We start from the raw sequence: 13317 nt of genomic DNA, 5'->3' as shown, positions 1-13317 counted from the left end.
TTGGATTCATGGTTGCCTATTACATATTTCTCAGAAAAGAGCAAATAAAAGTGGCCCTGTCTCAGCCAACTCAACCCGGTGTCAAACGCTTCCTCATCCATCAGACTCTCAGCCTAAGGGTCACCTCCTCTGGAAGGCTACCCCTGATTCTCTCAGGAAGAGATCACTTCTCATCTACTTCCATCAACCATCTACCTTGAAGATCTTTAAAGATCTTTTAAAGATCTTTCCTTAAAGATCTTTCCTTAAAGATCTTTCTCTCTGCTAGCTGTAAAGCTCCAGGACAGTTCGCATCCTTTCATCATGATCTCCCCACGCCTAACACTGTGCCAGGCAGAGTTTGGGTGGCAGTAAATATTTTCTAAGTGATGATGGCCCAGCAGCCCAGGGCCTTTGTCATAAAGGATACCCACGTTTTTGAGGCTCACATTTGTCCTCTGATTGAGCCCAAGAATGATAAAACGCCAGCCCACTGTGCAAAAGTTTCGAAGATACGAGTCTTGAGTATTGAAAGGAAAATAAGAGAATCTCAGGCATCTAAACTGCAAGAGGAATAACTTGGCTTTCTTAGAATTAGAAAACCAATAAAAGTCAAAGCTCCTTTCTGTGACTCTAAATACCCTCCTCTCTCCTCTTCTCTTCCTTCCCTCCTCCCTCCCTCCTTCCTTCCTCTCTCTCACAGTCTCTCTCCCTCCTCTATCTCCCCATCTCTTTCTCGCTCTTTGTCAAGTTCTTACGGTGCTTCCACTTGGTCCAACATGGACAATATGGCAACCACCCAAGAGTCTATCTTTATGATCTTACTGTTGCAGTTTCACCACTGATCGCAATCTCAACATCTCTCACTTCAATTGCTTGAGTGATTAAATCCAGTTGATTGCTGGCCACTTAGTAGAATTAGCTGGATGACTTTAAGTCAGGTGCCCACATATTAGACATCTTATTTTTCTGCCACCCAGAATTGGCAAACCAATTCATGTTCCGTGGGACCCAGGTGGAGTTCTACCCTGAGCCACAGGGACAGAGGAAATAACGCAGGCCTAAGCGATTCAACATGACATCACTGGCCATGGAAACTGGTTCAGGGTATGCACATAAGTCAGACTTCAGGTGAGGATTCTGAGATAAAAGATCCTCCATCTTCTGTGAGCATTACAGGAGGAGATGTTCGCTCTTCCTTTAGATAGTGTGATGTGGTGTTGTGAGGTACAGATCTTTAGCAATCTTTTTGTCACATTAGAAGGAGCCAGACTGAGCATGAAGCCAGCCCAGAAGAACCCAAACCAAGTTTTGGAGGAAAAACTCAGTTATAATGATATTATCTGACTCCTAATTCCAGTCTTGTCTGAAGCTGGTTCTACCCTAGGACATTTTCAAACCTATACATTCCTTCATTGTTTAAGCCAGTTCAAGTGGATTTTTCTGTCACTTGCAAAAAAAAAAAAAAAGTCAAACTGATTTGATTTGCCACTCACCTGCTCATTTATGGAGCTGGGCTGCAGAGAGCACATTCATGTTTGAAGTGGGAAATGATTCTTTGAGAAGGTGATTGATCCAAACTCTATTCATCTGAGGCACCTGGACAACTCAGAGGTATGAAGCTGGCTAAAGCATGTTGCCATTACAACTGAACTCTTAAGGAATGAAAAAATATAGAGTTCAGTTCTGATACTGAATTGCTTTATCTTCTCTTCTAAGGAATTTTAATCATGTTTTTCATCACTTGTTTAATTTTTTTTCAATTTTTCTTCAAAACAGTTAACTATTCTTCTTAGAAATAGCCACAGGCTGTGTTGAAACATCTCAAATGAGCTCCTTTTGAATTATTCATGTGAAAAAATCTCTATAGATATCCAGAAATAGGGTGCTTTTCTGTCTCCTCAGCTTAAAAACAACTGGCTGCATTTTGCTGAAAAGAAAAACTGTTTGAATTGAGACCGGATTTGAAGAACATCACCCCATTTTTCTTTCCGTAGATCACATTTGCTGGAGAAAACTTGGGTGGGGGGAATAGAACTATAATAAAATATTTGCCTCTTACTTACTATATGTTTATGTATGTGTTTCTTACCTGTTAGAGATTATAAATAACTAGAAGGCAGGCAGCTGTCTACTCAACCCAGCTGAACCATTTTTCTAGCACGATGCCACAATATCTGGGCAAATGTCACTAGTGGTAGATGTCAGCAGAGGTCTGGACTGTGTTTACTCCTCTGCTCATTCCTTTCTCTTTCTTTACAAGGAACGCAAATTTCCCAAGTTTGTATCCAAAGAAATGGAAAACATGTACATTGAAGAGCTGAAGTCATCCGTCAACCTGCTCATGGCTAATTTGGAGAGCATGCCAGTTTCCAAAGGCGGCGAGTTCAAGCTTCAGAAACTCAAACGCAGCCACAACGCTTCCATCATCGACATGGGTGAGGAGAGTGAAAACCAGCTCTCCAAGTCAGACGTCGTGTTATCTTTCTCCCTGGAGGTAAAAGCCCTAGACCGTTGAAAGTTTCGCAGGCAGGACATGGGTGATGAGATGCCTCACAATCAGCTTGTTTTCCTCCTTGCACCCCAGGAGCAGTTATTAAAATAACAGCTTACTAAGCATAGCTCAGCTAATCGGCAAGTAATTTCCCATCTCCAGGAGACCATACTTTTTCCTTAGGAAATGTAGTCCTAAGAACCACTTACTAAATTTAATGTTGGGTTACTTTCCCCAACTTAAAGCAGCCCTTAAGGGTTTTGTAAATACCTTGTGCAATTTAGAGAGTTTAACATTTTGGCAACCTGTGTTACAAAAAAAGCAATCTAGTATCATTTCATGGTGGGTTGTCAATTTTCTCTTCCATTCTCTCTCCCTCTGGCTGCCCCATTAGAGAGTCCCTTGTTGCAGTGGAGACTCTTTTAGTTTGTCTCATCACCCCAAGAAAGAACCCATTTTGGCCAGAACTGTGGCAGAAGGCTCAACATGTCAATATTTCTCTGTAACTTTTACTCACATGTTTGTTTATCATACGTATAATCTAAGGAGTAGATCTGATCTACCTACGTCAGAATTATTGAAAACTGGTTCAGTATGCACATTTCCTGTGCCACCCAGAACTGTTGACCCAGAGCTCTAGAGGATGAGAATATAAAATGGTGTGGTCACTTTAGAAAACAGTTTGGTGGTTTCTCAAAAAGCTAAATATAAAATTACCATGTGATCCAGCAGTTCCACTCTTAGATATCTACCCAAGAGAGATGAAAACACGTCACCACAAAGACTTGCTTACAAATGTTTATAGCAGCATTATTCATATAGCCCAAAATGGAAACAACCTAAATGTCTATCAGCTGGTGAAAGGGCAAAATGTGGTTCATCCGTATGATAGAATACGCTTCACCAATTAAAAGGAACAAGCTACTGATACATGCTTTGATTTAGATGAACCTCCAAAACATTATGCTTAGTGAAAGAAGCCAGACGCAAGAGGCCACATATTGTTTGATTCCATTGATATAAAATGTCCAGAAAAGGTAAATATCCAGAAACAGAAAGTAGGTTAGTGTTGCCTGGGGCAGGAGGTAGAAACGGACATAAGGGACCTTATTGGGGGAGATAAAACTGTTCTGAAACTGATTTATGATGATGATTTCTACAACCTAGTAAATTTATTTATTTATTTTTAATATTTATTTATTTATTTGGTTGCACCAGGTCTTAGTTGCGGCAGGCGGTCTCCTTAGGTGTGGCTTGCAGGCTCCCTAGTTGCAGCACATGGGCCACTTAGTTGCAGCTCGCTAGCTCCTTAGTTGTGGCACGTGGCCTCCTTAGTTGTAGCATGCGAACTCTTAGTTGTGGCATGCATGTAGGATCTAGTTCCTCAATCAGGGGTCGAACCCAGTCCCCCTGCATTGGGAGCGTGGAGTGTTCACCACTGTGCCACCAGGGAAGTCCCTAAATCACTGTATTGTACACTTGAAATGTGTGAATTATATGATATGTAAAATATGCCTCAATAAAATTGTCAGGAATAAGAGCTCTAGGCAGAGTATAGCCCTGGAATGTGCATTTTAATGAGCTGCCCAGGTACTTCTTACACTCCAAAGTTTGAGAACCATTCGTAGCATATGAAAGCTCAACCCCAAAAGGATTTTATGATAATCCAACATTTAGGGAAACCAAGAGAATAGATCCGATTTCTATAGATTTAATTAAAATTTGTAAGACTAAATTAATATTTGAGAACATCATTAAGGCTTGCTGTGAATTAACTGCAGGTAATTTGTTTTACTGTGCTCAGTTCAGATTGAGATAGTCACATTACAGGGTTTTCAACATGTATTTTGCAGGTGGAAGAGGCAGTATTCCATTAAATATAGAGCACTTGGTGTGTGAAAAACTCATCAGTGTAATTTCACACAAACTTCCTTTCTTTTTTTTTTTTAATACCGCCACCTGAGATACTGAATGCTTTTTCTTAGGTGTCTTTGGATTTGATTACTGCCAATTAAAGGTGGCAATTTATTTCCTACTGCCTCTTGTCTTCCTCCTGAAAGGTGGGGGGTGGAAGTGATTTATTGATATTCATGGAGCTTTTAAATCTGCAATTTTCTAATTCTTCGTCAGTACTCAATATTACACAGCTGATTATCTAAAATATAGATGTGGGTGAGTCCCCAACCATACTGCCAGACGTACATGATTCAAACAGGCTGTAACTTGGAAGTACAAGTACCGAATGAAACGCTCTAGGGTTCCCAAATACTGTTTAATTAGAACACTAAATTGCACATCATACTAAACCAGCCAGCAAAAAGCATTGAGTATCTATTTGTGAATGTGTTTTGGCAGACACAGTTAGGGGGGTAAAAAGAGAGAGAGAGAGGCCTGTCACAGCATCAGGGCAGACTAGTTTGAATTTGCAGGTTGGTACAAGACTTATTTTATGTAATTATAGAATTGCATGGCTAGAAGGGACAGCAGAGAATAGTTACCTGGAGTAAGAGAACTGAGGTCCAGGATTACAAGTGACATGGCCCTGGGTGGGTGGAGTGCTCTGATGAAAACTAATAGGTATTTGTAGAATCCTTCACCATCATTCACTCAGTGAATCCTCACAACAGTCTTTCAAGGCATTTGCAGATGTGGAAACAAAGCCTTGGAGTGGTTAAGAACCTAGCAAATGATTACACAGCTAGTGAAAATGCAGATTCGGGATTTGAACGCATCTTTAAAATTCTAAAAATTGTCTTCTTTCTCCAGTGCCTCTCATTTCTTTTCATTTGATGGTTCTTTCCACCCAGTGTAAAAATTTCAATTACATACATCATCTCATATGATCCTCACACAACGGCCATGGAGAGAGAGAGAAGACGTATCGTTATCCCCACTATACAGATGAGGAAACTGAGGCTCAGGAGATTTGAAAGAAAAGTACAGTGACTTCCAGGTCAAGATCTGCCCAACATCACATGAGTAGTACCCTGGCTCCTGGATCAGCAGCATCAGGGAAATGGTTAGAAATGAAAAGTCTTACATACACACACTACTATATAGAACATAGATAACCAACAAGGACCTACTGTATAGCACAGGGAACTCTACTCAATATCCTGGGATAACCTATATGAGAAAAGAATCTGGAAAAGAATGAATATATGTATATATACAACTGAATCACTTTGCTGTACACCTGAAACTAGTACAACATTGTAAATCAACTATACTCCAACACAATTTTTTAAAAAAAGAAAGAAAATGAAAAGTCTTGGACTCCACCCCAGATCTCCTTGTCAGCAACTCGGGAGGTGAAGTCCAGCCGTGTCTGGTTTAACCAGCGCTCCAGGCGATTCTGATTCACACTAAGTTTGAGAACCCCTGGGCTATTCAGCAGCAAAACTGACCTGTGAATCCTGATTCAATGCCAGCCCTGTTGTACTTCCTTGCATCAAGCCCATTAAAAAGCGTACATTTTTTGCACACCCACATCCTTCTTGTGTAACGCCATTACCTCTTTTGGAGTACAATCCAGTAATTTTTTTTTTAATATACCTTGGTCTTTAGAGATCTCTGATTGTGAGTCATTTGTTTCCGATTTTTAAATCATTGTCTCTCTCCTCTCCTCCCCTCTGTCCCCTCCTCTCCTCTCTTCTCCCTTCTCTCTGATGAGCAGCACCTACCACTAAATATGAAAATAGCAGGTGATTGAATGGAGTTTGAGGGTAGTGGTGGGAAATGCCAGGAATTATAAATGATATAACTTGTTCCATCAAAACCCCAGCCTTTTCCCTCAGTCTAGACAGAGAGTATGCAACTGCAGGCTTTTTTTTTTTTTTTTTTTGACCCAACAATGTTGGCCTGCACAGAGTTTGTGTATTTTATTTCTCCCCTTTAAAATTATTGTCAAAATTTCAAAATCAGATTTCTGACTTTGATTCTGATTCATATTTCCATTTCTCAGTAAGAGAAATTGGAGTCTTTGGCAACTCTGGACTGGGGTAAAACAAGGCAACAGTGGGCTGCAACTGAGTAGCAACTGCTCCCTTTAAATGGAGTGCTCCCGTTTGCCACAGTCCCCACTACTCCCTGTTGTATCTCTGACTCTCATGCTAAATGGTACTTGCCCTTTATCTTAGCAGTTGTGTTATCACTTATTTTATTGTAAAGAGGAAAGTAAATTCCTTGGCCTATGTGTCCATCACGTTCTGAGTTAAAAGCTAGACTATATATATTTTTTAAATAGGAGAGTCTATTTCTTGTGGAAATGAAAAATCATCTTATGTGTGTGTGTGTGTTTTTAATTTTTATTTATTTATTTATTTATTTTTGGCTGTGTTGGGTCTTCGTTGCTGCGCACGGGCTTTCTCTAGTTGCGGTGAACGGGGGCTACTCTTCGTTGTGGGCGCGCAGGCTTCTCCTTGCAGTGGCTTCTCTTGTTGCAGAGCATGGGCTCTAGGCGCGCAGGCTTCATAGTTGTGGCACACGGGCTCAGTAGTTGTGGCTCATGGGCTCTAGAGCACAGGCTCGGTAGTTGTGGTGCACAGGCTTAGTTGCTCCGCGGCATGTGGGATCTTCCCGGACCAGGGCTCGAACCCGTGTCCCCTGCATTGGCAGGTGGATTCTTAAGCCCTGTGCCACCAGGGAAGTCCCCATCCTATGTGTTTAACACAGAAAAGAGTAGCCCGTTTCATATAACCTTTCTAGCTCCTATGAGCATTTGAGTTAGTGAACTTTGTCTTTCCATCTGCAAGGCAATGAGATACACTATGAAGAATTGTATCTTCATGCTGGACTTGTCCCAGCCTGGCTGGTAGAAACCTGAAAGAAACCATCAGATACCAGTTGGGATTTTTGTAACTTGTTATGTATATATTTTCCCCGGGTGATGCTGCCCATAGACTTTGTCAATAACCTCTGCTGTGTGTGACTCTGTTTCCAGGTGGTGATCATGGAAGTCCAAGGCCTCAAATCTTTAGCTCCAAATCGCATTGTATATTGCACGATGGAGGTGGAAGGAGGAGAGAAACTACAGACCGACCAGGCCGAGGCTTCAAAACCAACGTAAGTTATGTTTCTCCGTGGTTCGTCTTCCAGAAGATTCTTCTCATTGGCACCATTTTGGCCAACTGCAGATTAAAGGTTTGGTTTCCCCAGAAGGTTATATGAGACATACACCTTGTTTATTTTCCAAACAAAATGACTTGACTACATTTTTATTTGGCAGCCTTAATAAGGTTTCCAACTCCTTCAGAGAGGAGACCAGAAGGAAATTTAAGACACAGCCTCCTTTCTGGAGGCTCTATGTATCACCTTAGAGAGTTTAGTCACAACCTGCAGGCTTCAATAGGATGTGTGGGAGACTTTGATAGAAATCTGTTTTCATTATGTTTACCAAATAATATTTGGTTTATGGTATGTACAGTTTTTTTTCAAAATCTTTCTCTGTGCCACAGTTATGACTGTATCAGCAAAGCAGTATGTTACATTAGGCACAATCTATTAATTTGTTCGGTCAACACATATTTGTCAAATGCTCACTGTGCCTGTGTACAGGGTGCTGTTGAACAGCGGAAAGGAAGATAGTCCCTGTTGTTGCCCTACAGAGCTTATAGTTGAGTGGGGGAGCAGAAACATAATTGCACAAATTTATAGTTACAAATAGATATGAATGCTGAGAAAGAAAGAGTGCTTTGTGAGGAGACAGCAGGGGGACCTGAGCCAGTTTGTGGAGACAGAGTAGGAGCAGGCCTTCTTGAGGAGTTATAAGACATTTGGTCTAATATTTAAAAGTTGAGCCAAAGGGGTTGGGAGTAGAAAGAACATTCCAGGCAGAGTCAGCTTGTGCAGAGGCCCTGTGGTCAGCAGAGACCCTGTGGCAAGGAGGCATTGAAAGAAGGCCAGTGGGGCTGGAGTCCAGAGAACGAGGTATGCCATAAGCTGCCAGTGAGGCAGGAAGGGGCTACACCATGAAGGACCTTGCTAGGCCCCGGAGAGGAAGGATGGCCATGTATGATTAGATATGTGTTCTGAGAAGATTACTCTGCCTGCAGTGGAGAAGGCCAGAGTCGATGCAGGAGACCAGTTAGTATTCTATTGCATTGGTTCCCAGGAGCGATGATGATGAGAGTCAATAGACTCTCAGGCTGCAAAATTCTTGAGAGATCGCCACTCTCTTTCCTCCCTCCCCGCTGCCTCTCTCCTTTTCTTTTCTATCTCAATTAAGCCGGCCAAGGCTAATGAGCATCTTTTTTTATTGTTGTTAATTCAGAAGAAAGTCATAAAAAGGATAACCCATGACGGCAGCTCACTGCCTCTCCTCCCTCAAAGCACTAGGAGATGTTTGGCAGAACAGGAATACCGTACCAGGATGTTCAAACAAAATAGTTCAAAGAAAGCACTGAATGTTTCCCTGACTAGAGAAAAATCTGAGGGCATTGTGTGCCTTCAAGTGGTGCTTTGCATGAATAGGCAAAGGCCTCAGATGCTCAGATCTGGGTGCGATTAACAAGTGTGTGGAGGAGGAAATGGAAACCAAAGCAACTTGTTGCACACCATCCTTCCTCCCTTTTTGTAAACTGAGTTTCAATCTGAAAATGAATGCAACTTCTTTTTTACCACCATTGATAAAAATCCCAGTTTTTCCCCCAACTGTCACCACAGCCCGATCATAATCAATGCTATTATGCTGTTGCATTATTTATATGTGCCTTTGAAAAATGTGTCACTTAGGGGGAATAAAAACCTCTCTGGTGTTTACACTAACCTTTTAAGTTGTTGAGCCCAATATGGTATCATATGTTAGAGAAGGAAGGAGAAAGCTCTGATTATTCTAACAGGCTGTTGCTTCATTTAGGCTATTGTAACTCAAAATGTAATTTAGTTTATTGGGTTTAAAGGTTTCAGTTACCAGAGTAAGTGATGAAGCTGATTTTCATGTGCGTATGAATGTTTAAAACAGTTTCAGATTAGAAATAAATATGGAATGCTTTGGTCGAACTACTTGATATGCCTATATTTCACATATACACTTACTCATATCCATCCACATGCATTATGTCCATATGAATACATCTCACACTGAAGAAGTATAATTTTTTTATTCCTCTTCAGTCAGTGAGGGGGTATTACCAAAACCCCTCAGAGGGCTTGTTTGTGTTTTAATACAGTAAGAACGCAACTTTCATAACTCACGTCAAGTCAAATCAGTCTGTAGTGGCTATCCAAAGTGCTGTGTTGAGAAGTGTTCTGAAGCGAAGTCTGTATTCAGAGGAAAATGATGCATGATCGACTCATACAGGAAGACATACATGTGCCCTGTATTTGCCATTTCTAGAGTATCTCAAAGAGATATACCCAGAGTATGAAATCTACCAAAATGCATGTCTCTTCTTGTCTCTTCTTTTCTCCTTTCTAATATATACATTCTCCTTATAATCTCTACTCAGCTGCCTTCTAAAACCAAATTCTTCTTCCACTTCTTTTCTTTGCCGTTTTCTTGGTCATAATTCGCTAATACTTCTCCTCTGCCTCCACTTTTGTCTTGAGATGATGAATGAGCCTGTTTGTGCAGGTGCATTTTCTTCCTCGTCTCATGTTTGTACTTATTCTGCATCCTCTCCACCCTTTCTTTTCTTTGAAGCTTATATTTCTTCTCTTTTTCCTCCCTGCTTCTACTCGCAGTTTTTCCCATTACTGATCTCTAGCTGTCGTCTCTGCTACTTGATTTTGATTATCCCAAAAAGTACCCTTTGGAGGATCATCTTTCATGTGTCCTAATAACTCCACTTCATCATCTGACAAATTTAGCCTTTTTCCTGCCCTGTTCATCTTCTGATTCTTGTCTTTGACGATTCCTACAGCTAGCCGATGTCCATACTTTATCAATACATTCTAAAACCAAGGTTCCATTCAAGCCTGTTTTATTTACTGCTTATAAATTCTCTTGTTGCTGCTACCAAGTATTTTACCCAGTAACTGGAACTCTAATATCTTATCCTATAACGTGTCTACAAGGAATTTGGCTTTTTCTTTTTTTTCCAAGTACAGTCACAAAAGCAGGAGTACACTGCATGACCCAGTTTGTCCAAGAGTGTTTTTTAGAACTCTAATATGTAGACTACTCCAAGAAAAACAAGGATGGGGAGAGCGGTATTACAGTCAAGTGAGGCTGGGAAATGCCAGACATTACATTTTTTCTGAGTTATTTACAGCGTACTTTGGCATTTTAAAGGCTTTGAGGATTTAATTATAGAAAATAAAGCTTTTTACCTTTGTTTATTCATGAGTTTCCCAAACTTTTTTCAACTACCACCTATTAGCATCCATTGGAAATGCTGTTCTATATTGTTGAAACCTAGCAGTGGAGGGTCCAAGCTCTCTGTCACCTCCTCTATCAAGGTCACCTCTTCACTTATAACCAGGGCCCTGCCCCCAAGTGGTCATTTTGAATTAGGTGCATAATATAAGAAGGCTGTTTTCATGAGTGAGATGTGTTTTGTGGTTGGAAAACATGGCTGTGTGTGTGTGTGGCCCCCCTCATCCTTCATTTTACCAGTCTCTTTGCTACACATGGGTTATTTCCTAGCCGACTGTGGATCCTCTCAATGCTGTTGTCCTCCTCTCCTGGGTTTTTAATGCAGGAAGCCAGAATATGAAAATCAGAGTTTTTCACAAGATGTATTTACTTTCAAAAATATTGCCTCCATTTGTGAGCCACCATTGCTGCTTCTAGCAGGAAACCACTGAGGGTGCTGAGGCAGGGCATGAGTAATTGAAACCCTGTTTTGTCGTGAGCAATCTCAGGGAGTCATGGAAATGCAGACGGGAAATACCTTGTGGATTCAAGAACCCACCTCCTAAGAAATAGAACGGAGGAATTTTCTTACCATAAGACAGTGTTTTTTTTTTTTTTCAATTTTTGTTGAAATATCGTTAATTTACAATGTTGTGTTAGTTTCAGGTGTACAGCAAAGTAATTCAGTTATATATATATATATATATATATATATATATATTCTTTTTGAATATTCTCTTCCATTATAGTTTTTTTTTTTTTTACAAGATATTGAGTAGAGTTCCCTGTGCTATACAGTAGGTCCTTGTTGGTTACCTATTTTATATATAGTAGTTTGTATCTGCTAACCCCAAACTCCTAATTTATCCCTCCCCCCCACAACCTTCCCCTTTGGTAACTATAAGTTTGTTTTCTATGTCTGTGAGTCTGTTTCTGTTTAGTAAATACAATAAGTCCCCTACATACGAACAAGTTCCATTCTGGGAATGCATTCATAAGTCCAATTTGTTCATGAGTCCAACACAGTTAGCCAAGGTACCCACTAACACAATCGGCTATATAGTACTGTACTGTAATAGGTTTATAATACTTTTCACACAAATAATACATAAAAACAAACATTTTTAATCTTACATCACAGTACCTTGAAAAGTACAGTACAGTACCAGCTATATCACCACTGCTTTTATGCTTGCTTCTGGACATGTGGGCTTGAAATAAAGATGCTGTACTACTGTACTCTATACAGTACCGTACAGTAAAGTACACAAAAGCACAACAACTTGTAGAGGATGCACGCACGTGACAATCCACGCCAGAAACATGAACTAACTTACGTGATTGGACATGCAAACTCACGTTCACTTCTTTGAAAGTTCGCAACTTGAAGGTTTGTATATAGGGGACTTACTGTAGTTTCACTTCTGTCATATTTTAGATTCCACACATAAGTGATATCATATGGTGTTTGTCTTTCTCTTTCTGACACTGTTCCCTTAGTATGATCATCTCTAGGTCTATCCACGTGGCTGCGAATGGGATTATTTCATTCTTATTTATGGCTGAGTAATATTCCATTGTGTATGTATACCACTTCTTCTTTATCCATTTGTCTGTTGATGGAACTTAGGTTGCTTCCATGTCTTGGCTATTGTAAACAGTGCTGCTAGGAACATTGGGCTTCATGTATCTTTTTGAATTAGAGTTTTCTCCAGGTATATGCCCTGGGGTGGAATTGCGGGATCATATGGTAGTTCTGTTTTTAGTTTCTTAAGGAAACTCCATACTGTTCTCCATAGTGGTTGTACCACTTATGTTCCCACCAACAGTGTAGGAGTGTTCCCTTTTCTCCACACCTTCTCCAGCATTTATTACTTGTAGACTTTTTTAAAAAAAAATTAATTAATTAATTTATTTATTTAGGTTGTGCCAGGTCAGTTGCAGCTCGCAGGCTCCTTAGTTGTGGCATGCAAACTCCTGGTTGTGGCATGCATGTAGGATCTAGTTCCCTGACCAGTGATCAAACCCAGGCCCCCTGCATTGGGAGCATGAGTCTTAACCATTGTGCAACCGGGGGAGTCCCTACTTGTAGACTTTTTTGATGATGGCCTTTCTGACTGGCGTGAGGTGGTACCTCATTGTGGTTTTGATTTGCATTTCTTTAATAATTAGCAATGTTGAGCATCTTTTCATGTTCTTTTTAGCCATCTGTATGTTTTATTTGGAGAAAGTGAATTAATTTAAACGAAAAATAATATTAAGTAAAAAATAGCACAGGTGGTACCTAGATATGATAAACTATCATGAAACTATCTTGTTTGGTATGTGGAAATGGCATAGTTTGGGAAAACAATATGCAAATTACTTTAATTTGGGAGAAATGATGTAAGGAAACCTGATACATTCCCTGAGTACAAGATATACTCCCAAATGACTGTCTTTCTCAGTGTTTTCTTTCAGTGCATGTTACCCTCCAATGAAAGCATGTCCTGAGGACTAAATACAAGAGAAATTTAAGTGATTTTGCTGAAAAGAAAGGCAGTTTGAG

General features: G+C 40.4%; 1 protein-coding gene across 8 annotated transcripts in view; it reads left to right on the top strand.

Annotated features, from left to right (window-relative positions):
- The window catches only part of CADPS (calcium dependent secretion activator), a 480039-nt gene that overhangs the window by 227464 nt on the left and 239258 nt on the right, over positions 1-13317 (top strand). For all 8 annotated transcript variants that reach the window (XM_073811329.1, XM_033865233.2, XM_033865230.2 and 5 more), the window contains exons 5-6: positions 2243-2476; positions 7416-7537. In XM_073811329.1, the coding sequence (XP_073667430.1) occupies positions 2243-2476; positions 7416-7537 (356 nt within the window). The remainder of the gene's footprint in view (positions 1-2242; positions 2477-7415; positions 7538-13317) is intronic.

This window comes from Tursiops truncatus, chromosome 10, assembly GCF_011762595.2.
Source record: "Tursiops truncatus isolate mTurTru1 chromosome 10, mTurTru1.mat.Y, whole genome shotgun sequence".
Classification (NCBI taxonomy): domain Eukaryota; kingdom Metazoa; phylum Chordata; class Mammalia; order Artiodactyla; family Delphinidae; genus Tursiops; species Tursiops truncatus.
This window is presented reverse-complemented; position numbering and strand designations above follow the sequence as displayed.